Source organism: Schistocerca piceifrons, chromosome 8 (genome assembly GCF_021461385.2).
Source record: "Schistocerca piceifrons isolate TAMUIC-IGC-003096 chromosome 8, iqSchPice1.1, whole genome shotgun sequence".
Classification (NCBI taxonomy): Eukaryota; Metazoa; Arthropoda; class Insecta; order Orthoptera; family Acrididae; genus Schistocerca; species Schistocerca piceifrons.
The window spans coordinates 15,892,621-15,920,217 of NC_060145.1; the positions used below are offsets into that span (position 1 = coordinate 15,892,621).

General features: G+C 44.5%; 1 protein-coding gene and 2 non-coding genes across 3 annotated transcripts in view; 1 reads left to right on the plus strand and 2 right to left on the minus strand.

Annotated features, from left to right (window-relative positions):
* LOC124711695 (UDP-glycosyltransferase UGT5-like) overlaps positions 1-27,597 on the minus strand; it is a 114,192-nt gene that overhangs the window by 38,792 nt on the left and 47,803 nt on the right. Inside the window, exon 3 of the mRNA XM_047241895.1 lies at positions 12,751-13,331. Coding sequence (XP_047097851.1) covers positions 12,751-13,331 — 581 coding nt within the window. The remainder of the gene's footprint in view (positions 1-12,750; positions 13,332-27,597) is intronic.
* Positions 17,734-17,808, minus strand: Trnap-cgg. Its single transcript has one exon. It is a non-coding gene; the product is annotated as a tRNA-Pro (tRNA).
* On the plus strand, positions 17,992-18,066 carry Trnal-caa. Its single transcript has one exon. It is a non-coding gene; the product is annotated as a tRNA-Leu (tRNA).

Here is a 27,597-nt window from a genome sequence, read left to right on the forward strand (position 1 = left end):
CACGGGTAAGACTCAAGTAGCCCTACATTTAAAATCATGTCACGTTAAACATTTACAGTGGGTGAAGTAGGAGTAGGACAGGAAGACATGGTCGGAAGGCTTACAAGGTCGTCAGAAAGCTCAGCCACTTTCGTTTCTTCGTACACTCATGGAGAAAAACCGCAACACCAGGAAGGAGATGTGCAGCATAAACGAAAGGTGTCAGCCGTGTTTCGGACCAGCCGCATGAGAGTGGCGCTGGTAGCGCACTATGGGGATCCAAATCAGGTTTGCTTTAAATGCGGGCTGTAACGGTGATGAGCACTACTAACAGTCGAGATTTCACCTGCTCAACTGATCTTAATCAAGAATTCCTTTAAGGTGGCAAAGGTGCCATTACCAACACCTCATTGAGTTTGAACAAGGTCATGTAATAGGGCTACAAGAAGCTGGATGTTCCTTGAGCGCCGGCCGGGGTGGCCGGGCGGTTCTAGGCGCTTCAGTCTGGAACCGCGCGACCGCTACGGTCGCAGGTTCGAATCCTGCCTCGGGCATGGATGTGTGTGATGCCCTTAGGTTAGTTAGGTTTAAGTAGTTCTAAGTTCTAGGGGACTGATGACCTCAGTAGTTAAGTCCCATAATGCTCAGAGCCATTTGAACCATTTGTTCCTTCAGCGATATTGCAGAAAGGTTTGGCAGGAATGTAGCCACTGTACATGACTGCTGGGAGCCGTGGTCGCAAGAATATACGGTTTCAAGAAGACGAGGCTCCAATACGAAAGATCGCCGTGTTCAGTGTATGGCTCTTTCGCATTGTATTGCATTATCAGCAGAAATTTCAGCAGCAGTTGGCATCACAGTAACAACAGAGAGTTACAAATAGATTGCTACAAGGACAACTCCGACCCAGATGCCTTGTAGCATGCGGGCATTTCACTGACCCCAAACCACCACCATTAGCGACCTCAGTGGTGTGAAGCAAGAGCTCACTGGAGGGCAGTGAAGACGTCTCATGTGTCTTCTGATGACAGCTGGCTCTGCCTTGGTGCCGGCGATGGCTGTGTGCTGGTTAGAAGGAAGCCAGCTGAGGACCTGCACCCAACCTGTCTGTGTGCTAGACACACGAGACCTACTCCTCGAGTATGACAGCAGGAGCACTTTCATGGTTATCCTGTGCACTCTGCAAAATTGTACATCGTTCTGATGATTTGACACATTGTGCTGCAGTTCATGAATTGCATTCCTGTGTGTGTGTGTGGGCGGGGGGGGGGGGGGGGGAGGGTACATTCCAACAGGATAAAAATCATCCATATACCGCTGTTGTAACCCAACAACCCGTACACAGTGTCGACATGCTCGATCACCAGATCTGTCTCCAATTGAGCGCACATGCGACACCGTCTAACGACAACTCTAGTATCATCCACAAACAGCATCAACTGTCGCTGAATTGACCAATCAGGTGCAACAGGCATGGAACTCTATCCCACAAGCTGACATCCAGCACCTGTACAACGCAAAGCCTGCAGTCAACATTCTGGTGGTTACACCGGTTACTTATGAACCCGCATTTCATATTTGCGATGGTTTATCTCGCGCATACATTAACCAGTGACTTTAGAATGTTAATCACTTCGATATGTTGCCTAGACAAATGGATTCCCGAAATTCCATTAGTCTACATTAATTAGTTTTTGGTGATACGATTTCTTGTCCTTCAGTGCATCTCATTGAGTCCTGTGTAGCCATGCAATGTTCTGCACTCATACATTTTGTTAGTTGCTTAACTTTGGAGTGTCTCCTGTGCTTCTTGCACCTTCTCTTGACTGCCTGTAGTCTCGCCGATGTATGCCTTACCGCATTTACACTGAATATACTACACACCCAATTTATGGAGCTGCAAATCATCTTTAATCCTTCCTAATAGTGCACTGATTTTCTGAGGTGGAGGGAAAGCCCACTTAATGATTTCGGATCCTGCCAATTTTGATCGATAGTTTGTCAGCGTGCGACAGAATGCCATTTTTTTTATCCTCCTTGCAGTATTCTATTTGCTGAACCCATAACTTCTGCCTGAAAGTTCTTCAGATTTGCCTATCACCACATACATTCTTCTTGAAAAAATCTTCAAGAAAAAAAAATGGTTCAAATGGCTCTGAGCTCTATGGGACTTAACTTCTGAGGTCATCAGTCCCATAGAACTTAGAACTACTTAAACCTAACTAACCTAAGGACGTCACACACATCCATGCCCAAGACAGGATTCGAACCTGCGACAGTAGCGGTCGCGCGGCTCCAGACTGTAGCGCCTAGAACCGCTCGGCCACTCCGGCCGGCTAAATCTTTAAGGTGGTTGAGCTCCCTCTGTGGGTCCAATGCTGCACAGGCCCTGCAGATCACTGTACATAGCATACCCTCATGCTGTGAAGGATGATGCCTGCTTGGGGGCGTGGACATACAGATCAGTGTGGGTCGTTTTTCCACACACACTGTGTCCCATAGCGCCATCCACTTCATGCTTGACTAGAATTTCAAAAAAATGGGAGTTCGCCATTCTGTTCCACCTCCATACTGAATTTCGTGCTGGGTTGCAGAGAGTTAAGATTTTGAAAAAACTATTGAAGCCCTTCATTCCCGCGTAGCTATACCACATAAGTCTCATCAACATGCCTGAAAAACATGTGGGCTTCAGTGCGACTGTTGCCACAGCTTTCTCTTAGAAATCCTCCATGAACAGCTTAGCCACTACTGGTCATGGGGGAGTACACCCCATGATGACTCAATCTGCTTGTTCGTAACAGTCGTCATCGAAGAGGAAGAATATATATGTGAGGACAAAATCGAAGAGGATAGTCTTTGCCACTATATACTCTTACATAACAAAAAAGACAAGTAGCATGTGAGGGCATCTTATGGCGGCATACATTCATGTATGTAGTACCAAAACTGCACACCAAGAGATCTCGAGTGCTGTCGCCAGCTTGCTGTGTGTGTCCTAGGACAGGATGTGTGGCGCTCCTAGCTGCGCCGACCAGCTGGGGACAGCCTCTGGTGGCGGCATCTCGAGTTCCCACAGCTGTCTGGAGAGTGCCACGTGATGCATACCGTAGCTAAGAAGGCAGTGTGGGCCGGAGTGGCCGAGCGGTTGTACGCGCTTCAGTCTGGAACTGCGTGACCGCTACGGTCGCAGGTTCGAATCCTTAGGTTAGTTAGGTGTAAGTAGTTCTAAGTCCTAGGGGACTGATGACCTCAGAAGTTAAGTCCCATAGTGCTCAGAGCCATTTGAAGTCAGTGAGCTCTAGAGTTCCCATTGGCCCACTCCCAGCTACTGTGTTCACCTTCTCATCCGACAGGAGGTACTTGGGTCTTGTGTCTGGCACTGCTGGCAGATATTTTTTTGTCACAAAATACCTCATACAAAGAAGCTATCAGTCACTTTTCCTGTAGAAAACGTTCATTTTCTCATCTGTACTGATACCGACTGCGATGGTCTTTAAGTGATTTGTCACTTTGTAGAAATGTGCTTCATTCTCATCCTTAGATGTGTATATAAGTTAACATGTTTTGATGCATTCTGGTTCCCATCAAACTTATTGACAACCTCCTTCACCTGAACAACTCGCTCCACCCATTTCCCACAGCTGAAGACATCATCTGCTTTATGATCACAGTTCTTCAAAACATTCAGACTTTCCAGAGGCCATGCACCCTACACCAAATTTTCCTTGCTGCCCACTGTCTCTTCTACCTCAACACACAAGCCACCTATTCCCACAGCCAGGTCCACATTCTTTTCACCCATCCAAGCCACCCTTCCCCATCATCCCTTCTCTCCCTGAATCATGGCGTGACAGCAGTGTAATATCCTATTCCAGAATATCCCCTCCTTGTCAGCCAACGAACACCTCTTCATTTACACTCTCTCCCATCAACACATTGGTGCACTCATCCTAAATGAAACCTTCCCTCAACCTCATCATACTATCTGCATCTTACCACACATCCTCCTCTGAACAGATAATCTGGTCCCCATGGTCCGAGGTAGAGTTGCTATTGGCCACCAAAAGAACATGTCTGTTCAATCACAACCCCTCTATAACACTTCTCCCAAACACTTTATTCTCACTCTCTTCCTCAAAACCATAATTGTTACCTGTGCCACTATCTATATCGGACCACATCATCCCATTCCATTCACCTTCCTCACCACAAAGACCATACCTTTTCAATACATATTATTGGCACTGACCTTGCCATTCGTAGCCAGTCTCATGCTGAAATCTGCCAATTTAATCGGTTTACTGACTCCCTCTGTGGTGATATAGCCCCTCTCCCACTGCATACTTGCCCTGAAAACATTTCCACTCCTTATGTTATCCTCACCCCTCCTAACCTCCTTGGGCACATTACTGCAGCGATCCCTGACCCTACTGGGGGTGACCACCTCCATGTCCTACTCACCATCCCCTAAACCACACACCCTACCTCTGCACCCACTCCCCCTACCTCTCGCAAACACATCCAGAACTACACCTGTACCAACTGAGATGCCTAAAGATAATTCATTGCTACCGAACTCGTAAGTCATCCCTTGTCCTTGCAGCACCCCCATGACATCCACTGTGCTGCCACCTACGTACAATAGACCATGTCAAACGCTATAGTTCATCACAATCTGACGAAACTCATCTATCCACCCTGTCTAATGCTTCCTCCACATACTCTTCTGCTCCTCTGTGAATCCCATCGCCATTAGAAATCTTTCCTTCAAATCCATGACCAAGACACACTTACATGCCACCGACAACTACAACGACACATCCGACTTCTGCTGAATGCAAAGAAACGCTGCATCTGGTGCCAAACATGCACATACCTCAATGCCACACTGGCCATAACCTCTTGCACGTACTGGAAGGTATTTCACGACCTTACTGACAACAATAGTGCTCCCACCTACCCACTTCCACTCTATAACCACCCTCTCTCTCTAAACTAAAGCAAAGCCAACCACTTTGAGTCCTACTTCTCTGAAACCTTCACCACCCCAGATGACCCCCATTCCTATTACTCCTTATTCTCGACAGTCCATGAGAATACCAACACTTCTCTCCCACCCCTCACTCCAAGCTTCCAGTACCTCGACAATGTCCCACAGACAGAATTCAATACTTCAGTAACAACCCAAGATATTCAACAAATACTCTATCACAAACACAACACATCTCCTAGTCATGACTGCATCACTACAGACACCTGAAGGAATGACCCACTCCTTCCTGGAAATCCTTGTCACCCTTTAAAATGTAATCCTACACATGGGTATTTATCCTGAGAGATGGAAAACCTCTTGAATCTTCCTCTTCTTCAAACCTAATACGTAAACAGGCCTCTAACACCTCCTTCTACCATCCCATCAACCACACTCCCATGTTCAGCAAGGTCTTTGAGTCCATTCTATCCCGACATATCCATAAACAGTTACAACACCTATCCATTTTTGTGCATCAGTGTGTTTTCTGTCCCAACTTTACCTCTGAAGACCAACTCCTGTACCTTATTCATCTCCTGTTCCACCAAAACAACAACCGCAAATCTGCCGTTTTTGTCTCCCTGGATTTTAAGAAAGCTTATGACCATGTATGGCATCCTGGAGTCCTCTTTAAGGTGACTTTCCATAAATTATGTCCGCCTCATCACCTCCTTTCTCTCTAACCAACCATGTTACGTCACCATCAGCAACACTAACTCCTGTATCTTCCCTCACACTGCAGATGTGTCTCTAGGTTCTGTCGTCTCAACTCTACTGTATGTCATCTATAATGCCAATATGCCAAAGCCCTCTCCTCCTTCTCGTCCAGCATGCCAATGGCACTCCCTTCCTTGCCCTTTACCCTACCCTCCAGAAATCCCAACGATACCTCCAGCTCCGTCTCAATCAGTTCACTGCCTGGTGCAACAAATCACTCCTTGAAATCAAGTCTACCAAAATGCAGGCAACAAACATAGGCTGAACCACCCCCAGCTTCCATTCCCAAGAGTGCTGTCCTTTTGAGTTAACTAACACACTATAATACCTTGGATTAAATCTTGACCGCCAGCTAGCATGGAAGGCCCATCTACTAACCATTCAACACAAAGCCCACAATAGACTAACATTACTAAAACTACTAACTGACTGAAGTTGGGATTGCACCCTTCCAAAATCCTCCACACATACAAAGTCCTAATCTGACCATCCTCTGCTGTGGAAATGTGGCATGGATTTCCGCTCCTCCCTCGTTTTATCATGACCTACAGACCCTTGAACGCCACACACTATGTCTAGCTTTTCAGATCTGCTTAACTTCCCCACCTGCATCATCTATCAATTTATAAAATTCACCAGCCTATTCTTTCAAGTCGAATGCCTCCAAATTCCTACATTACCTGTAAATTCGACACTTCCCACCCCCACGTTTCGCCCATGCTCGCTGATCACGATACTCCCTGTCGCCACTACCACCACCGTCCCAAACACTACTCCTTGACACCCTCTTCATCCTCTCCCAATGAAACTTTAATGGCCTTCCATTACCCAACCATGAAATCTGCTCTGATATATACCGATCCTACCAGATCTAGGAGATCTCCTTGTCAGAGCTCCATTCTCCTCCAGTCCTCTTCATACGCTTTATAAATCTTGGTTCAAAACTGAATCCATGTCCTCTCTTCCGCAACCCTCCTCCAAACATTCACCTACACAAACCCCTCCTACACACTACCTTTAATTGCTGCATTCCCTTGTATACCCTTCTCCCTGACAGTCTATGCCCACTTATCTTTTCAGTGATCTATGTGTCTCTTTTAATTAGTCACATTTCGGCCGTTCCGTTTTACTTGATGCAATTGTCGACCTGTTTTTATATTTTCATGTGCCACACTCATTTTCCATTCACCTATGTCTATGTTTTAATTAGTCACCGAAGCAATCTTTCATATTTTATCCTATGCAATTAAAGATTTGTCTTTTTACTGTACTGTACCTAATGGGCAGGGGAAAGAAATAACGATAAAGGAAAGAAGAGATGCATCCTTTGAGGGCTGACTATGAATAAGCTTGGATTGTTTGGTAGCTTCCACTTCTCCCACACATTGATTATTAAAAACATAGTGCCTGAAAATTCTGTTTGACAAGGTGCTCTAGAGGAGAAGTATGGATGAATGTTTGAAATACCTGCCAGGACAATAAAAATAACAATATGATGAGGGAGGCAAGTGTGAGCCACTGGATATTTTAAATTTAGAGCAGTTTTGAAATTCCCACTATTTTTTAATTTGGGCTAAAGTTAGTGTGGTTCATGCGTTTTCAAATTTCCCCATTATTTTAACGTAGGACACATAGGCTGTGATATCAGAAGAGTGGTGGAGGTTACTGCATTGTCACCAAGAACAACATGCTAGTGGTGGATTTACAGCTTCCGGCAATTCTTAACTTGTACGAGTGGGCCCTTCGGTTATAGACTCGAGAATTGGTGCCTGTGGTCGGCAGGGGAGGTGGAAAGGTGCAGTGGCGGCGGGGAGCGAGGAGCCAGCTCCACCATAACGGATTTTGAATTTCCTGCAATTTTTAACTTACGACATTTGGTTCCTTGGATTCTAAACGTGGGATTTGCCGCCAGTCGTCTACGGCTATATGACGATAGCAGACGTGTATACAGCTGTGTGTGTGTATGTGGAGGGAGTTGGGGGCGGGGTGGGGGGGAGAGACACTGAGGAGTCTACAACTCTTGTTCACATTGTGACCGTCGTAGGGGGTTTTCAGTTTGCTATACTGAATTTTATACGAGTGACCTGGCAACTGTGCGCGGTATGCTCGTATCTTCAGATCCGTCTTCTTGAATTTGGAAAACCCAGGGAGACAAGTGACCTCGCAACCATGTGCATTTGAATTTCCTGTCAGTTCACACTTGGCAAAAAAAAAAAAAAAAAAAAAAAATGGTTCAAATGGCTCTGAGCACTATGGGACTTAACTTCTGAGGTCATCAGTCCCCTAGAACTTAGAATTACTTAAACCTAACTAACCTAAGGGACATCACAAACAGTCATGCCCGAGGTAGGATTCGAACCTGCGACCGTAGCGGTACACTTAGCAGAGTGAGCTGTATTGTCAGAGGGGTGTGCACAGTTCCGTCATCCTGGATTCTTTACTTAAGATAATTGCGCTGTTTTGAATTTCCTGCTATTTCAGCGGGACTCAGCAGCAGCAGCAGCAGTAGTAGCGTTCTCCTGAAGACGGTGAACAGCTGGATCGCCGAAATGTTGAATCAAGTTGATTGCAGGATCCGGCAGCAAACCGGATGAGACTTTCAAGGCTTATCACGCTGGGAAAGCCTACGAAGTCACAGGCCAATTTTCCTCTGTTCACTGACACATCGGATTTGGAGGGGGCAGAAATCTAGCAACGTTCCACGGCATTGTCGTCCGAAATCTGGTATCAACGGAGTTTGTGCTCATAATGGCACAGGTCCTGTACTCTTTATTCACCAAGTTTTGTCAGACATCACAAACAATTTGCTATTGTGTTTTGTTGTTTCACTGCAACTATTTGAATTATTCTACTGCAGCAATCGTGTAAAATTTTAGGCTGCCATTTTTTAGATTCCGTCTAAACAAATGTGGTAATTTCGACTGCATTCTCAAGACTGCATCCTCAATTGCATTAAGTCTACTTGTAGTCCGAGGTGCTGATAAGCTGCCAAACACTTGCAACAATATCCAGGGTGAAGCGAAAGTCGCGCACTCGTTCTTCGCAGCGCGACTCCTCACACGCCAGAGATAAAAAAATGTTTTACAAAATTTCGTCCGCCTAGTGCATCCGGCATAAAAAGGACGTTAAAGAGTCGCAATCTGGCAACACTGTAACCACACGTACGGTTAGTACCACTGTCAGCACATTTCAGTTGTGCTGTATACGTGGTGCAGTGAATAGTGTTTTGGGTTATCATGTAGGAGATCGAGGGTTCGATCCTGATTGAGGCACATTTTTTATTTGCTAATTTCATTCTGACATTTGATACTGTAATATACACCATTTCTTAGGTTACATGTATTTTAAATTTACAACATTTTGTAACGCTGAACATAACAAATATGTGGTTAGACAAATAAGAAATACACAGTTGAAACAAATAGACAGTTGCTGTCATAGTACAGAATAACTACAGGAACAATACCAGTTTCTAGATGCTAGAGATGATACCAGAGTACAACAATACAACTTCTACTTGTCATTTATATTGCATGTAATACGAACGTTCAGATGCCGCACATTAGTAACCAGTGACAATAATAATGTCCATATTAATAGCCGCAGTGTTGCCAGATTGAGGTTCACAACAGAATACGTTGTCCTCAGATGCTCTGCATTGAGCAACCCGCCGGATCATACAGCTCTGGACCCTTCACAGCAAAGCTGCGTCAGCCGGCCGGAATGGCCGCGCGGTTCTAGGCGCTACAGTCTGGAACCGCGTGACCGCTATGGTCACAGGTTCGAATCCTGCCTCGGGCATGGATGTTTGTGATGTCCTTAGGTTAGTTAATAGTTCTAAGATCTAGGGGACTGTTGACCACAGCAGTTAAGTCCCATAGTGCTCAGAGCCAAAGCTGCGTCCACAGTAACAACAGCAACAATAATAATAATAATAATGCATTAAGATAAGTAATAAACAGCATGCAGCTGTCAGACTCAATGTTGAAATTATTATTAGTGGGACCATTCTGATAACACATACATTATTCGCAAAACATGTTGGAAGTCGTACTGCTAACGTAAGGCCCTAACGAAATGAAATGAACCTGAACGAGGCAAGACTAATAGTTGGTACTAATGTGTGGGACCATTGGAGGAGGGTACAAAGGAAACAAAATGGCTCTGAGCACTATGGGACTCAACTGCTGAGGTCATTAGTCCCCTAGAACTTAGAACTAATTAAACCTAACTAACCTAAGGACATCACACACATCCATGCCCGAGGCAGGATTCGAACCTGCGACCGTAGCGGTCTCGCGGTTCCAGACTGCAGCGCCAGAACCGCGCGGCCACTTCGGCCGGCCAAAGGAAACAGGTTTCGCATCTAGTAGATGAAGTGTTGCGAATAAATTCACGCCCACGATGTGGAAAGGGCTTTTTTCAAAACTGAACAACCTTCCATTTCTACGACTGTAGTATGCAAGTGCAAATGTTTTCTAGGAGATCCGCTGCAATCGCTGTTGATGATTAAGATGCCAGATACTGCACCACCTGGACTACATTTAGCGTATAAGAAACATATGGCCCTACACAGGATCTGACCATCGATCTCCTGCATGCTAACCCAAAACTCTACCCACTGTACCAACTGCACAGCGCAACTGTTACGTGCTGACAGACGTAGTTACAATATATATTGTTACAGTGTTGCCAGATTGCGGCTCTTTAATGTCCTTTTTCTGTCGGATGTACTCGCCGGACGAAATTTTGAGAGAGACATATTTTTATCGCTGGCATGTGAAGAGTTGCGCTGCGAAGCCCGAGTGCGCGAATTTCGCTTCACCCTGTACATACTAAATAAGTGAGGTCGTAACAGATTAGTAAATTATGGAGTTTGATAAAGTGAATTGCCGTTGGGATTGGTTTACGTTTTATGCCACGTGCATGTGAGAGGGGGTAAGATAAAGCAACAGTTTGAATCCGAAACGAAGACCGCTACACCTAGCGGACACTGAATGGACAGGAGCTGCGCCGGAGAGGCCCAGATTGAACTTTCGTCTCTTCCCAGATGGTGCTCGTGCTCCAAACCTGGGTCTGACTGTTCTAAATGAATGTCGGTACTCCCATAAACGGCGACCAGCTGCGTCGTCTAGTAACTTGGACACTTGTGCCTTGTCACTGGTAGCGGGACATACTTCACAATTTCTTCCTGAGTCGTTTACTTTAAATGATACTCGTTAACCGTTCCAAGAGACAATTTACGACATTTGTGCAAGTATTTGATAGTGAATGTTTTAAGGTGTCTAGCTAACTGATTCATGTTATGACAAGTAGCTTAAGAATCAATGCACTACATTCTTCTCAGATACAAACGAGAACAAGGTACCGGTGCGCACACATATGATTTTCGTATACGCGCTAAGGGGCAAATTTAAAAAAAAAAAAAAAAAAAAAAAAAAAAAAAAAAAAAAAAAAAAAAACTTAGCTGGAAGGATAGGTTTTCGTCACGTTAACCATTGCATATTTTCTCTAGAGTTTAGTATTTAATAACTCCTATTTCCATCTGCGCCGGTGTTAAAGATGCAGACAGATATTTAATAATGAGACAGACATTCAAAAGACAGTGCCAGAGGGTCTCTATAGAAATACTGCAGGTACAAAAAAAAGACGCATGGATTTGATAATATTTCAGTACGAATGATTTAAGCCACAAGGATTACTGTGCAAAACACATTTTAAAAAACTACTGTAAGAGGAAACCAAGCAGTGAATATAATTACTCAAATATACATGTTCAAAGAACAACATATGAACTGAGGTGACAAAAATCATGGGAAACCTCCTAAAATCGTGTCGGATATCCTTTCTCCCGGCGTAGTGCAACAACCACACATGGCATGGACTCCACAAGTCGTCTGAAGTACCTTGCGGAAACACTGAGCCATGCTGAGTCTATAGTCGTCCATAATTGCGAAAATATAGCCGGTGCAGGACTTCGTGCACGAACTGAGCTCTCGATTATTTCGCATAAATGTTCCATGAGTGGCCAGGTCATTCGCTCGAATTGTCTTCAATGTTCTTCAAACAAATCACGAACAATTTTTTCCCGGTGATACGGCGCATTGTCATTCGTATAAATTTAATGTTTGTTTGGGAACATGAAGTCCACGAATGGCTGCGAGTAGCCGAACGTAACCGTTTCCAGTAGAAGATCGGTTCAGCTGGACCAGAGGACCCAGCCCATTCCATGTAAACACAGCCCACACAATTTTGGAGCCACAACCACCTTGCACAGTGCCTTGTTGACAACTTGGGACCATGGACTCACGGGGACTGCACCACACTCGAATGCTACCATCAGCTCTTACTAACTGAAAATGGGACTCGCCTGATCAGGTCATGTTTTCCGTCACCCAGGGTCCAACCGATCTGGTGACGAGTCCAGAAGGGGCGCTGAAGGCGATGTCGTGCTGTCAGCAAAGGCACTCGCGTCTGTTGTCTGCTGCCATGCCTCATTAACGCCAAACTTTGCCGCACTGTGCTAACAGATACGTTCCTCGTGCGTTCGTTCCACAGTGATTCCTGGGGTTATTTCACGCAATGTTGCTTGTCTGTTAGCACCGACAACTCTACCCCAATGCTGCTGCTCTCGGTCGTTAAGTGATGACAGTCGGTCATTGGGCTGTCAGCAATGAGGGGTAATGCCTGAAATTTGGTTACGCTCTTCACAGTCTGGATCTCGGAACACAGAATTCCCTAACGATTTCCGAAATGGAATGTCCCGTGCCCCTAGCTCCAACTACCGTTCTGCGTCCAAAGTCTGTTAATTCGCATCGTGCGACCATAATCACATGGCAAACCTCTTCGCATGGACCACTTGAGTAACAAATGACAGCTCGGCCAGGGCACTGGCCTTTTATACCTTGTGCATGTGATACTACCGACATCTTTCAACGTGCATACAGCTGTCCCATGACTTTTGTCACCTCTGTGTAGATTCGATAAGTTGTAGTATTCGAGTTACTGTCATCAGGGCTTACCTGGGGCAGCTTCTTTGGTTGCCCGACATGCAGCCCTCCAACTTCCACCATGTTGGGTACAAGTGGCCGAGGACATCCGTGGGCGAAGTGATAATTAACCAGGAAAAGCGACGTCTGTCTTTCGATTTCCGACAGCGAAGGCAATGACGGATCCTTCAGATACGTCTGTAAAATTGCATCCAACCTTGGCAGATACAGAAACTGTCGGGCGATTTTTCCTCCTATCCCAACAAGTGTGTTCTCAAGTCTCTCGAGGAAACTCATGTGGGTGCCCAGCGCGAGGAATGGACTCGGTACGTAAGAATAGGGGTTCGGATTTCCCACCGTGTCGGCCATCCAGTCCGTTCCCGCGAAAGTTGAAAGCAGAATTACAGGTGCTTTCAGGCCATGAGCGTATCCGTGTAGACATTCTGCGAAGAGATTCTCCAAAATAATGACGTCAAATTTTTTACCTGACTTGTGCAACTTCTGTACACGTTCGTCTCTCAGAAACCCGTGACACATTTTTTCAGCATAGTCAAGAAACTGTTTCGCCATTTGTAAGGGACCTGTGGCGATATCGTCGAATGCGTTGAGATCACCTGAAAAGAAAAAGGACGCAGTGAGCTGAATTGCATATCTTGTGCGAACAGGCGAGATGTCTAGTTTCAAAACTGGACAAGTGCACCGTTCTTAAAACTCCAATTTCTTACTCGACTCTTCTGGGACACTCCATAAGTTCATTTTGATATGATTCAAAACTTCCCACAAGCCGTTTAAATTGACGCCGAAAAAGCAGATACTTTCATAAGCTTCTGACTACAGATATTGTTTCTTAAAGGGAATATACACATTTTGTTTTGTTATAAATCTAAGACACGTGTTTTATATTAGTTCGAGAATGGCAGATACAGTGACGAAAATTGTGTTACACCTTGACTGAATGATACTCCAATATGTTCATGCCTGTGCGATATTTTGATTAAAATTTCATACTTACGCTAGCTTATTTTCAGGGTTTCAATAAACAATAAAGCTATTCCTGTAGATAAATATATCTGCGAGTATATGAGGGGTGTTAGGTGTGTGTCTAAGCCAAAACATCCATACTTAGATCTCCCAAAGACAGTGCAGGAATTTAGCCACCAATCACATTTTTAGAACTTCTTCTTACACCATGCTCCTTGGTCAGTCACGGACAAACAAATATTAACATCTCACAGTCACAACTCACATTGAACCACTTCAGAGCGAGGTCGCAAGTTCAGTCTTTAGTAAGGCTGACTTTTAAGTGTTGCTTTGATAATTCTGATAGGAAAATGTTAACTGGCTGCTAATCACTCACCACGTACATCAGGAGGGAAACAGGAAATATGTCCGGGAGGTGCAGAGATCAACCTTCTGTGGGATGTATGTATTACACTTCACAAAATGGACATAGTCGACAGTCAAGAAGTGTCCACAGCAAATCATTAATTTGCACCGAAGGATGATTAAGGTTCGGAGCATCAAGATCGAAGGTGAACTCCTTGGGCGTTACAAACTGTGTAGGGCGTTCAGCTAGGTCTCCACTCTTAAAGAATACGCGCAGAATCACATTGATGTAACGAGTTGATGAGAATTGATGGAATGTGATGCTGTGTAACCGAATGCAAATCAGTGTGTCATGGTTCTTATCGTGAAACTGACTATCCTCTAAGGCGTAGGTGCAGATATTGTGATAACATGTTTTATAAGCACGGAAAAAAAACAAATATCCAGTGGCTAAATTTGTCCGTTTGTTGCAGGTAGTACGAAATGCAATGTCATACACTTTTCTGGAGGGATAGTTTGCTCTAAGGGGGAGTATGATTTCTTTATGCAGGCCAGGAACTAAACAAAAACAAGTGATTACGATCCGATATTGGCCAGTAGCGGTGCTCATACCATAGCTGTAGTTCTCTTACGCCAATCTCCCCACTCTTGCTTGCTGTGACGTAAATATTCCCTGCTGCCCTTGCAAGATGACGCCCACAGGAAAGAATCGTAGGGGACAGAGGACATCCAACTTCTCGCAGCACAATAAATAGGTAACTCTCCAGCCAAATTGCCATCCAGATTAACATAATTGTACGCGAATGTATTAAGGCATTGACATTACTTGTTCTTGATACAACTGTCTTGGTACCTCTAACTTCCAGGGCTCCTTTTGCATGCATTTCCTGTTCAAATCCCGATTGGTCGGAGTTGAAAACAAATTCCTTACTGAAAGATGGAATAAGTTTGTTTATCTGAGCTACAAATTTTAGGACCGATTTCACAGTTTGCTGTGCATAGTCAACTTGACGCTTTGTTTGAAATTTCTTTATCTTACGTCCTCCAATTCTGTAGCACTGTTTGAAGTTATACTTGCCTTGAAATGACGGTAATCTATTTCGCGCCCAGTTTTATGTGTATAACGTAGTGGCTCATTATCATGCACATCCTGTAAATTGTATCGAGCATGCTGAAACGCACAAACACCTGTTTTTGTAACATGTGCGCTTAGGTTCCCTTGAATATCCGTAATTTTTCTTATGCACTTCACCATCGTGCCGCTGCGGACTTGCTCGGAAACTATTCATCATCGCTATTTTATTATGCTGCGGATGATCTACAGCGTACGTAATTATGTTTAGTACCCGCTCCCTCGACAACCATCGGCGTTTACTACGTTTCCCTGGAGACGGGATTTGTGGCTCCCTGTCCAACAAGGATGTTGAACTACATGGCTCGACATTGTTTCAGTATTACTTTGACTTGTTAGGCAGGAATCGTCGTCACAGAACGCATCATGTACAGTGTCTAGACACTCGAGCGTATACGACACGACTCATTTCATTGTCTCATGTTGCAGAAACGATAGCGTTTCATCTTCCACTTCTTTCTCACTTTGCGAAATTCCTTGTGTTCGTTTCTGACGAAATGTCAACTGCGACAACAGCTGTTGTAGAAATAATGCAACGTTCCACGAAATTTTGGACGTGCAGCCGCATAAATTCAGCTTCTTCTTCTAATAAATCGGCTGAATACCGTTCAGCCATCTTGAGAGTGAGCCGAGGTGACTGATGCTCCAGCACTTGCTCCGTCCTTCTAAACCCGAAGACCGAACCACTGCGTATGCGGCCAAAGATACACAAGGCGCCAGAGACGTTGATAGGCGGCAAAGAGGTGTAACATATGCCTGAAAATTAAATATATGGCAGCGCAGTCGATCCACACGGTGATATCGATGTATCACGGAGAGCTGCACCGTCACATGACCATCATCAGACCTGTAATTCAATTTAGAAAGTAGTAGAAATCTTACTAGATTTACAATAAAATAAGACAAAATGCTTATAAGGATAAAATACAATAAGACATGTTATACCCATGGCATCCTTCGAAGATGGTAGGTGGAGCACTCTTCTCAGCTGCTGTGATGTCAACTGGTGTCAGCAAGTGACGAGCATACGCTTAAGTACGAAGATGCTCCGCCTACCTCTTCTCCCTCCACCTCACATCAACCAATCAGTATAAAAATGGGTTCACATAATCGTCAAAACGTAAAAAACTCTGGAGCTGGCTGGAACCATTATAGAACGTCAGAAGTTACTCTATCTAAGGAAGGAAATATTTCTCGTTTTAAATCGTCTTAGTGGCAAAATCGGACATCTCTACTTCCGTCGCCAGAAGTGTGCCTGCACCTAATTCATCTTGCCGAGTTCTTCACACAAGCTTCTAGCGCAACTTAAAGTCTCGTCTACGAATTGCTCTCGTTTCTCTTCCAAACTATCTGTAAGGTGCTTATTTTCTGCGGACACTGATATGCGGTAAGTTCCTCTGTTTGCAAATAATTTTTGTTATCATTTTCTCCGCGCTGCATTGCAGAAACGGAAATGATTGCATCGTGACTAGTAAAATTTCTGCGTCCGATCGTGAGTTCAACCTTTCCTCTATTTCTGTTAGCTTCTCTAGCGTTGCCAAAATTTGTTTGTGATGATTTCGTGTTGTGTGTACTGCATCACCTCCTGCGCTCCAATACGTGTCCTGAATTCCCTTCAAACTCCTGCCTACAGCAGCTATCAGAATCTCCCATCAGTGTGCGGACGTAGGAAAGGAAGCATGTGCCGAAGAAAGTCATTGCAAACACCTCCGCCGAAGCGGTATGCAAACACCCTAGGTTGAACGAGTGGTTTGGAAAGGTCACAGATTTCTGCCTTCCGGCCAGTGCAGCAGCAATTCATAATGTCAACTTCATCAGCATCTGGCTTTCTTACTATCATCTCAGTAATAACTGATTCGTTTTTTACTGCACCAATTCCAAAAAGTTGCCTCTATTGGCACTGGTATCATCTTCCCTGTACCGACTTAACGCGAAATTTTGTTCTGACAGGAATCTGCTTACATCAAACGCTCTGTTTAGAATTCCATCCCATTTTTTAATTTCTGTCGCCTCTGCTACTTGCTCTTTTTTATCAGTAGTCTGTCCTTTTTGAAGACTTGCTTCCAACACCTTCCATCTGCCTAAATTATGGTTGTGTGTCGCACTTGATTTATGGTTGGGGACTTTGAGATTCAACATTTTACAAATAGCTATCTAGTTTTGCAAATGAATGTATTTTATGGACAACATGAGCCTACGAAAATACCGGATTCGAAGGTTACAAGTGTGATTCGTGCTTACTCGAACCCAACCACATGATAATGGGCTCAAGTACCCCACTTTCGCATTTTATTGTCGACAAGCTTTTAAATCAACGTGTTTATATATGGTTTACTTCATAAAAATATTAAACAGACTATGGGTAGAATTTTCAAAGGTTTGAAAAATTGCCAATGGAGTGAAATTTGGAAAAAACACTTACGAACAATCTGTCCTTTGATGGTTGAGAAGGGAAAGTGGAGAAGTGAACATAACAATTTTCCACTTTAACCAACGAGCGAAACCAGAGCTTCTGCTGGCCACTATTTGAACTGAAACTTCCTGGCAGATTAAAACTGTGCGCCGGACCGAGACTCGAACTCGGGACCTTTGCCTTCCGCGGACAAGTGCTCTACCAACTGAGCTACCCAAGCACGACTCACACCCCGTCCTCACAGCTTTACTTCTGCCAGTAGCTCGTCTCCTACCTTCCAAACTTTACAGAAGCTCTCCTGCGAACCTTGCAGAACTAGCGCTCCTGAAAGAAACGATATTGCGGAGACATGGCTTAGCCACAGCCTGGCAGAAGTAAAGCCGTGAGGACGGGGCGTGATTCGTGCTTGGGTAGCTCAGTTGGTAGAGCACTTGCCCGCAAAAGGCAAAGGTCCCGAGTTCGAGTCTCGGTCCGGCACACAGTTTTAATCTGCCAGGAAGTTTCATATCAGCGCACACTCCTCAACAGAGTGAAAATCTCATTCTGGAAACATCCCCTAGGCTGTGGCTAAGCCATGTATCCGCAACATTCTTTCTTTCAGGAGTGCTAGTTCTGCAAGGTTTGCAGGAGAGCTTCTGTAAAGTTTGGAAGGTAGAAGACCAGGTACTGGCAGAAGTAAAGCTGTGGGTAGCAGGCGTGAGTCGTGCTTCGGTAGCTCAGTCGGTAGAGCACTTGCCCGTGACAGGCAAAGGTCCCGAGTTCGAGTCTCGGTCGGGCACACAGTTTTAATCTGCCAGGAAGTTTCATATCGGCGCACACTCCGCTGCAGAGTGAAAATCTCATTCTGGAAACAATAAATAACTTTGAACCTCTTCAGGCCACAGATACGGTCGCTGCAGAAACTCAATCTGGAGCATCCAATTCAGCATTTAACTGCGACTTTTAACAAAAGATAAATTAAATACATTGAACTTAACGCAGCATTCAAACTGGAAATAAGTGGACTTGTGACAGTGATATATAGGAGTAATCAAATTAAATACCACTTTGGCTCCCTAGATGATCAATAAGCTGCAATGGAGCTTTTTTTTTCTAGACATAAAAATGCCAGTATACACTACCGGCCATTAAAATTGCTACACCACGAAGATGACGTGCCACAGACGCGAAATTTAAACGACAGGAAGAAGATGCTGTGATATGCAAATGATTAGCTTCTCAGAGCATTCACACAAGGTTGGCGCCGGTGGCGACACCTACAACGTGCTGACATGTGGAAAGTTTCCAACCGATTTCTCATACACAAACACCAGATGACTGGCGTTGCCTGGTGAAACGTTGTTGTGATGCCTCGTGTAAGGAGGAGAAATGCGTACCATCACGTTTCCGACTTTGATAAAGGTCGGATTGTAGCCTATCGCGATTGCGGTTTATCGTATCGCGACAGTGCTGCTCGCGTTGGTCGATATTCAATGACTGTTAGCAGAATATGGAATCGGTGGGTTCAGGAGGGTAAAACGGAACGCCGTGCTGGATCCCAACGGCCTCGTATCACTAGCAGTCGAGATGACAGGCATCTTATCTGCATGGCTGTAAGGCATCGTGCAGCCACGTCTCGATCCCTGAGTCAAAAGATGGGGACGCTTGCAAGACAACAACCATCTCCACGAACAGTTCGACAACGTTTGCAGCAGGATGGACTATCAGCTCCGAGACCATGGCTGCAGTTACCCTTGACGCTGCATCACAGACAGGAGCGCCTGCGATGGTGTACTCAACGACGAACCTGGGTGCACGAACGGCAAAACGTCATTTTTTCGGAAGAATCCAGGTTCTCTTTGCAGCATCATGATGGTCGCATCCGTGTTTGGTGACATCGCGGTGAACGCACATTGGAAGCGTGTATTCGTCATCGCCATGCTGGCGTCTCGCCCGGCGTGATGGTATGGGGTGCCATTGGTTACACGTCTCGGTCACCTCTTGTTCGCATTGACGGCACTTTGAACAGTGGATGTAACATCTCAGATGCTTTACGACCCGTGGCTCTACCCTTCATTCGATCGCTGCGAAACCTTACATTTTTGCAGGATAATGCACGACCGCATGTGGCAGGTCCTGTGTGGGCCTTTCTGGATACAGAAAATATTCGACCGCTGCCCCAACCAGCACAATCTCCAGATCTTTCACCAATTGAAAACGTCTGGTCAATGGTGGCAGAGCAACTGGCTCGTCACAATACGCCAGTCACTACTCTTGATGAACTGTGGTATGGCATTGAAGCTGCATGGGCAGCTGTACCTGTACACGCCATCCAAGCTCTGTTTGACTCAATGCCCAGGCGTATCAAGGCCGTTATTACGGCCAGAGGTGGTTTTTCTGGGTACTGATTTCTAAGGATCTCTGCAGCCAAATTGCGTGAAAATGTAATCACATGTCTGTTCTAGTATAATATGTTTGTCCAATGAATACCCGTTTATCATGGTCATTTCTTCTTGGTGTAGCAATTTTAATGGCCAGTAGCGTAATAATGTATGGGTGTTTGTGTCCACTGTAAGCGCTGTCATAATTTCTTTCAGACAGCGTTTTATTGTAATATGCCGACCACACGTGTCAAATGTGGGGACAACCACCAATGTAAGAACTGCACACGTTCTGTAAATGAACCACATTAACATACAAATTGTAGTCAATCAGCATCAAGCTTCCTCGAAAGGATGCGAGGGGTATTATAAAGCAGTCAAGCCCACACCAGCTGTCACCAGAAACAACGAAGAACTAGCAACCACAGTCCACAGCAACAACATTCCAATTCCAGACAGAAGTCTTCCTGCAACTACGAACATCCACAGCAAATCGCAACAACTATTCAAAGCAGGACAGAACCCAACAGCGAAGAAAACTCACTGACGTTATAAGATAGAAAAGGAACGATGGAGGACAAAACCAATAATCGGAAACTCACAGGGTCCATCAGGAATAATAAAAGGACACTCCAGTATGGGATCTATTGTCTCCCTCTTTAACAGACGCAACCTTGCAGCTATGACAACGGACATAGCAAGAGAGTTCGACAGTTCATCTTACCTTCTCAAGGAGTCTAGTTTTGAGAGAAGGTATAATGATGATTCTCTCCAACGAGTAATGGATCATATGCCTAAAATGGAAAAAGCGCACATTTTGCCTATACGATGCAAACGGCGTCAAGAATAAGAAACTCAGCTAAGACCAATGCGGGGATTCAAAATTAGAAACGCGATTCGCTATCGGACTGACAGACCTAACAGGAGAGGAGGAATTACTGCAATGTTTTCGCTCTTCTCACTCACAAACAGCTAAGAAACCATTCCTCAGTTAACGTCCCTAGAAGCAACAGCAGTAACTAGAAACGTCTAATAAAAAATTTCGTTGATAGCTGCCTATTTACGACCAGGAATTGATCTTGAAGGCGATGATTTTATCACACTATTAGATCGTTTCGAAAAAATCTTGCTTTGTGAGAACTCAATATAGAAGAACATAGTATGGAATTAACATCAAGAGAACACAACACGAGGACAACTTTACTACTTTGTATAACGGCTCTAAGCAGTAATTACTGGACCAGAAGAAGCAACATCCATACTTGTCATACAGAAGCACAGGCCGGAGGCTAAGCATACAGTAACCATCACGAACATCAGCCCTCTTCTCAGCTGAAGAACCATCAGTGAGTTGACTTCAGATCACAACCCGGTTATCTGCCGCATTTCGCGAGTAACAAATCGTTGGCTAAGTAGCGGTATTAGACCAACAGAAAACGTTGGCACAACGGAACTTGTTGACCAATCAATTTAGACACTAACATCGAATATCAGGGAACGATGGCAGCGAACCTGTAACACAGCCTATAGACGATAAATAAAGCAGCTGTCTTGAGAATTGATTAGAAGTACCACAAAGTGGCGCTCTGAACTGTGGGAAGATCGAAAGTCAACCCTGCAGGTACGATGACCACTTACCCGACTATCTGAAACCCGCGACAACTAAAAAGGGCTCCAGTGGACGATAATAGACTTCCGTTGGACCACTTGCAAAAAGCATACTTGGAAGCCACAACGTTCGAAGAACAAAACATCATTAATATAAACAATTTACAAAATGACCAAACCGAGGACAATGGAACAGTAGAATCAGCCAACTATCTGAAGCAGAGACCAGCCGGAACTGCCCACACCACAAGAGCTGGAACGAATCATCAAGAACTGCAATACCAACTCAGCACCTGGACTGATGGGATAACTAAGATTTTAAAAAATCTGCCATGAAAGCCGCTAGTATTGCTAACTAGAATTTACGACAGCTGTTTAATTAATAAATATTACCTCTTCAGATGGAGAACGGCAAATGTATGTCAGTTCCCAAGCCAGGCAAACACCTCAAAGAGCAAAGGACTTGTTGATGTTGTTGTGGTCATCAGTCCTGAGACTGGTTTGATGCAGCTCTCCATGATACTCTATCCTGTGCAAGCTGCTTCATCTCCCTGTACTTACTGCAACCTACATCCTTCTGAATCTGCTTGGTGTGTTCATCTCTTGGTCTCCCTCTACGATTTTTACCCTCCACGCTGGCCTCCAATACTAAATTGGTGATCCCTTGCTGCCTCAGGATATGTCCTACCAACCGATCCCTTCTTCTAGTCAAGTTGTGCCACAAACTCCTCTTCTCCCCAATGCTATTCAGTACCTCCTCATTACTTATGTGATCTATCCATCTGATCTCTAGCATTCTTCTGTAGCGCCACATTTCGAAAGCTTCTGTTCTTTTTTTGTCCAAACTATTTATCGTCCATGTTTCACTTCCATACATGGCTACACTCCATACAAATACTTTCAGAAACGACTTCCTGACACTTAAATCTATACTCGATGTTAACAAATTTCTTTTCTTCAGAAACGCTTTTTTTCCATTGCCAGTCTACATTTTATATCCTCTCTACTTCGACCATCATCAGTTATTTTGCTCACTGTAAATGTCTCATTTTCTAATCTAATTCCCTCAGCATCACCCGATTTAATTCGACTACATTCCATTATCCTCGTTTTGCTTTTGTTCATGTTCATCTTATATCCTCCTTTCAAGACACTGTCCATTCCGTTCAACTGCTCCTCCAGGTCCTTTACTGTCTCTGACAGAATTACGATGTCATAGGCCGACCTCAAAGTTTTTATTTCTTCTCCATGGATTTTAATTCCTACTCCGAATTTTTCTTTTGTTTACTGCTGCTTCCTCAATATACAGATTGAATAACATCGGGGTTTGCCTACAACCCTATCTCACTCCCTTCCCAACCACTGCTTCCCTTTCATGCCCCTTGACTCTTACAATTGCCATCTGGTTTCTGTACAAATTGTAAATAGCCTTTCACTCCATCTATTTTACCTCTGCCACCTTCAGTATTTGAAAGAGAGTGTTCCAGTCAACATTGTCAAAAGCTTTCTCTAAGTCTACAAATGATAGAAACGTAGGTTTACTTTTCCTTAATCTATCTTCTAACACAAGTCGTAGGGTCAGTATTGGCTCACGTGATCCAAAATTTCTACGGAATCCAAACTGATCTCCCCCGATGTCGGCTTCTACCAGTTTTTTTCATTCGTCTGTAAAGAATTCGTGTTAGTATTTAGCAGCCGTGACTTACTAAACTGATCGTTCGGTAATTTTCACATCTGTCAATACCTGCTTTCTTTGGGATTGGAATTATTATATTCTTCTTGAAGTCTGAGGGTATTTCACCTCTCTGATACATCTTGCGCGCCAGATGGTAGAGTTTTCTCAGGACTGGCTTTCCCAAGGCTATCAATATTTCTAATAGAATGTTGTCTACCCCTGGGGCCTTGTTTCGACTTAGGTCTTTCAGTGCCCTGTCAAACTCTTCACGCAGTATCATATCTCCTATTTCATCTTAATCTACATCCTCTTCCATTTCCATAATATTGTCCTCAAGTACAATGCCCTTGTATAGACCCTCTATATACTCCTTCCACCTTTCTGCTTTCCCTTCTTTGTTTAGAACTGGGTTTCCATCAGAGCTCTTGATATTCATGCAGTGGTTCTCTTTTCTCCAAAAGTCTCTTTAATTTTCCTGTAGCAATATCTACCTTACCCCTAGTGATATACGCCTCTACATCCTTACATTTGTCTGCTTAGCCATTTTGCGCTTCCTGTCGATCTCATTTTTGAGACGTTTGTATTTCTTTTTGTCTGTTTCATTTACTGCTTTTTTTCTCCCTTAATGAGTTAAAAACAATATTTATTCTGTTACCCAAGGATTTCTACTAGCCTTCGTCTTTTTACCTACTTGATCCACTGCTGCCTTCGTTACTTCATCCCTCACAGCTACCCATTCTTCGTCTACTGTATCTCTTTCCCCCTTTCTTGTCAATCGTTCATTAATGCTCTCCCTGAAACTCTGTACAACCTCTGGTTCTTTCAGTTTATCCAGGTCCCATCTCCTTAAATTCCCACCTTTTTGCAGTTTCTTCAGTTTTAATCTACAGTTCATAACCAATAGATCGTGGTCAGAGTTCACATCTGCCCAAGGCAATTTCTTACAATTTAAAACTTGGTTCCTAAATCTCTGTCTCACCATTATATAATCTATCTGAAACCTTTCAGTGTCTCCTGGCCCTTCCACGTATACAACCTTCTTTCATGATTCTTCAACCAAGTGTTAGCTATGATTAACTTATGCTCGGTGCAAAATTCTACCAGGCGACTTCCTATTTCATTCCTTACCCCCAATCCGTATTCACCTAGTACAATTCCTTTTCTTCCTTTTCCTACTATCGAATTCCAGTCACCCATGACTTAAATTTTCGTCTCCCTTCACTATCTGAATAATTTCTTTTATCTCATCATACATTTCATCAATCTCTTCGTCATCTGCTGAGCTGGTTGGCATATAAACTTGTACTACTGTGGTAGGCATGGGCTTCGTATCTATCGTTGCCACAATAATGCGTTGACTATGATGTTTGTAGTAGCTTACCCGCATCCCTATTTTTTTATTCATTGTTAAACCTACTCCTGCGTTACCCCTATTTGAGTTTATATTTATAACCCTGTATTTACCTGACTAAAAGTCTTTTTCCTCCTGCCACCGTACTTCACTAATTCCCATTTTATCTAACTTTAACCTATCCATTTCCCTTTTTAAATTCTCTAACCTACCTGCCCGATTAAGGGATCTGACATTCCACGCTCCGATCCGTAAAACGCCAGTTTCCTTTCTCCTGTTAATGACGTCCTCCCGAGTAGTCCTCATTCGGAGATGAATGGGGGACTATTTTACCTCCGGAATATTTTATCCAAGACAACGCCATCAACATTTAACCATACAGCTCCATGCCCTCAGGAAAAATTACGGCTATAGTTTCCCCTTGCTTTCAGCTGTTCGCAGTACCAGCACACCAAGGCCGTTTGGTTAGTGTTACAAGGCCAGATCAGTCAATCATCCAGACTGTTGCCCCTGCAACTACTGAAAAGGCTGCTGCCCCTCTTCAGGAACCACACGTTTGTCTGGCCTCTCAACAGATACCCATCCGTTGTGGTTGCACCTACGGTACGGCTATCTGTATCGCTGAGCCGCGCAAGCCTCCCCACCAATGGCAAGGTCCACAGTTGATAATCAACATTGGGAAAAATGCTTGAGAGAATATTATCGGCAAGAATTCGACCACCGCTATTGGAGATCAGTATCATACGTTACAAACATTTCGCATATCAGCAGAAACTTTCAGGAGAGATACAACTCCTCTGCATTTCGGAATATCTGGCTTGTGATATGAATTTATCAAAGTTCACAGCTGCTACAGCCCTTCACAGAGAGGAAGTGTGACGAGACAGCTCCTCACAAAACCGAAAGACAATACAGAGCTGCCGGAGTGCTGTATAAAAATCACAGCTTTCTAACGGAAAGGAGGTTTTATGTACAAATTAGTGGAAAAATATCGGACAGTAAGACACAAACGGAAGGAATTCCACAAGGCTCGGTACTGTCACCCGTTCTGTTCGCCATCCACAGTGGCGTCCAAAACTAAAGCAACAAACCGCTGCTTCCCCACCCTGAGCCTAATTCACAATATAATCGTACAAACTGTCAACAGATATCCGTACGATCGTGTCTAGCACAGAAGATGGCATTCTGGCCAACGGACAACGACGCCAACAATGACGTCATGGCACCTATTAAACGACGCAGTATTTTCCGCGTAGTCCTAAATCCACAATCGCTGTATACACGTTGCAGTGTGGTACAGGGAAGATACCTACCAGACTCTCAGCAGTGGAAGGCCATAGAAAGAAAGGAATCAGCACTGTCGTAAACTGACTTGGCCTGATGGCTTAATGTGAACCGTGCTGTTGTTTCTTGGCTGTGGCGACACTTTATAGAGAGCGACACTGTTTACCGAGGACCATGTCAGGGCCGACCACGTATGATATCAGGAAGAGAGCGCCGTTTTTTGGCTACAAGGCCACGGGAACTGGCATCTGACTTCACAGGATCCACTGGACGTGTTGCATCGAGGCAAACAGTGTGCAGAAGGCCTCATCAGAGTGGCCTTTACTGTCAGAGACCTGCTGTGTTTGTGTAAATCTGATGCGTCTTCACAAAAGAGAACATCTAGAGTGGAGTCGTCAATACACCACCTCGATGATCGAACAGTGGACCAATGTTCTCTTCACAAATGAGTCCCGATTTGGTTTGGAGAGTGATTATCGACGGATTCGCATCTGAAGGGAACGTGGAACACGATTTGGGAACCGAAACATTGTGGAAAGAGAACGATATCGAGGTGTGGGCAGGGATTATGTTGAAACTCTTCATGAAACAGTATCGGTGAATCGGCAAGGTCTTAACTGCTGTCAGGTATCGTGAAGAGGTCTTGGGACCTCACGTGCGGTTGTTGCAAAGCGCTGTGGGCGCAGATTTCGTATTTATGGACGATAATGATCGATCTCATGGAGCACGTGTGGTTGATGTTTTCTTCGAAGCGAAAGATATTGGCATGGAAGATGTGGTCTGCTCGCTCTCCCGATTTGAGTCCCATAGAACATGTTTGGGATGCACTAGCTAGATTGGTTGCATCACGTCAATATCCACCGAGGACTCTCCAACTATTGCGAGCAACTACGCAGGAAGAAGGGGTGTTATTCTCTCAACATTAGGTTGATGACGTCATTCACAGCATGCCCCGTCGGTGTCAGAGTTGTACTGCTGTCAGAAGTGGTCACATCCCCTTCTAAACACATTATCCAGTTGTCCGAATGTGTGCGCAAATCCGTTAATTTGGAATAACCGAAGAATGTTTTTGTTTTCCGTTATTCATGTTGCAAATGTTTACGTTCTATATTCTTTACACAGTTTCTACTTTACCATCTCCCATTTAAACTGTTTTATGACAAAATAAACGCAACATTGCAAAGTTTCAGATTGTTGCTTCAATTTTGGACACCAGTGTATGTGAGTGATCTCCCATAATTACAGACCGAGCGAGGTGGCGCAGTGGTTAGACGCTGGACTCGCATTCGGAAGGACGATGGTTCAATCCCGCGTCCACCCATCCTGATTTAGGTTTTCCGTGATTTCCCTAAATCACTCCAGGCAAATGCCGGGATGGTTCCTCTGAAAGTGCACGGCCGACTTCCTTCCCCATCCTTCCCTAATCCGATGAGACCGATGACCACGCTGTCTGGTCTCCTTCCCCAAACCAACCAACCAACCAACCATAATTACAGAACACACTGTTGGTGCAGTTTGCAGACGTCACATCGCCCATATCTTTCTTTCTTTCTTTTGCTTGTGCCCGTTTTCCCGCGGAGACGCAGGGTCGGCATGGTTAAATGGATGTGGCAATGTTAGTTTAAGGGGTGGCCGGATGCCCTTCCTGCCACCACCCTGTACCCTCCCGGGAAGGAATTAGTGTAACCTAACTGTCTGCGACTAGTGTAACCCATGGAATAGTCCAAAAGT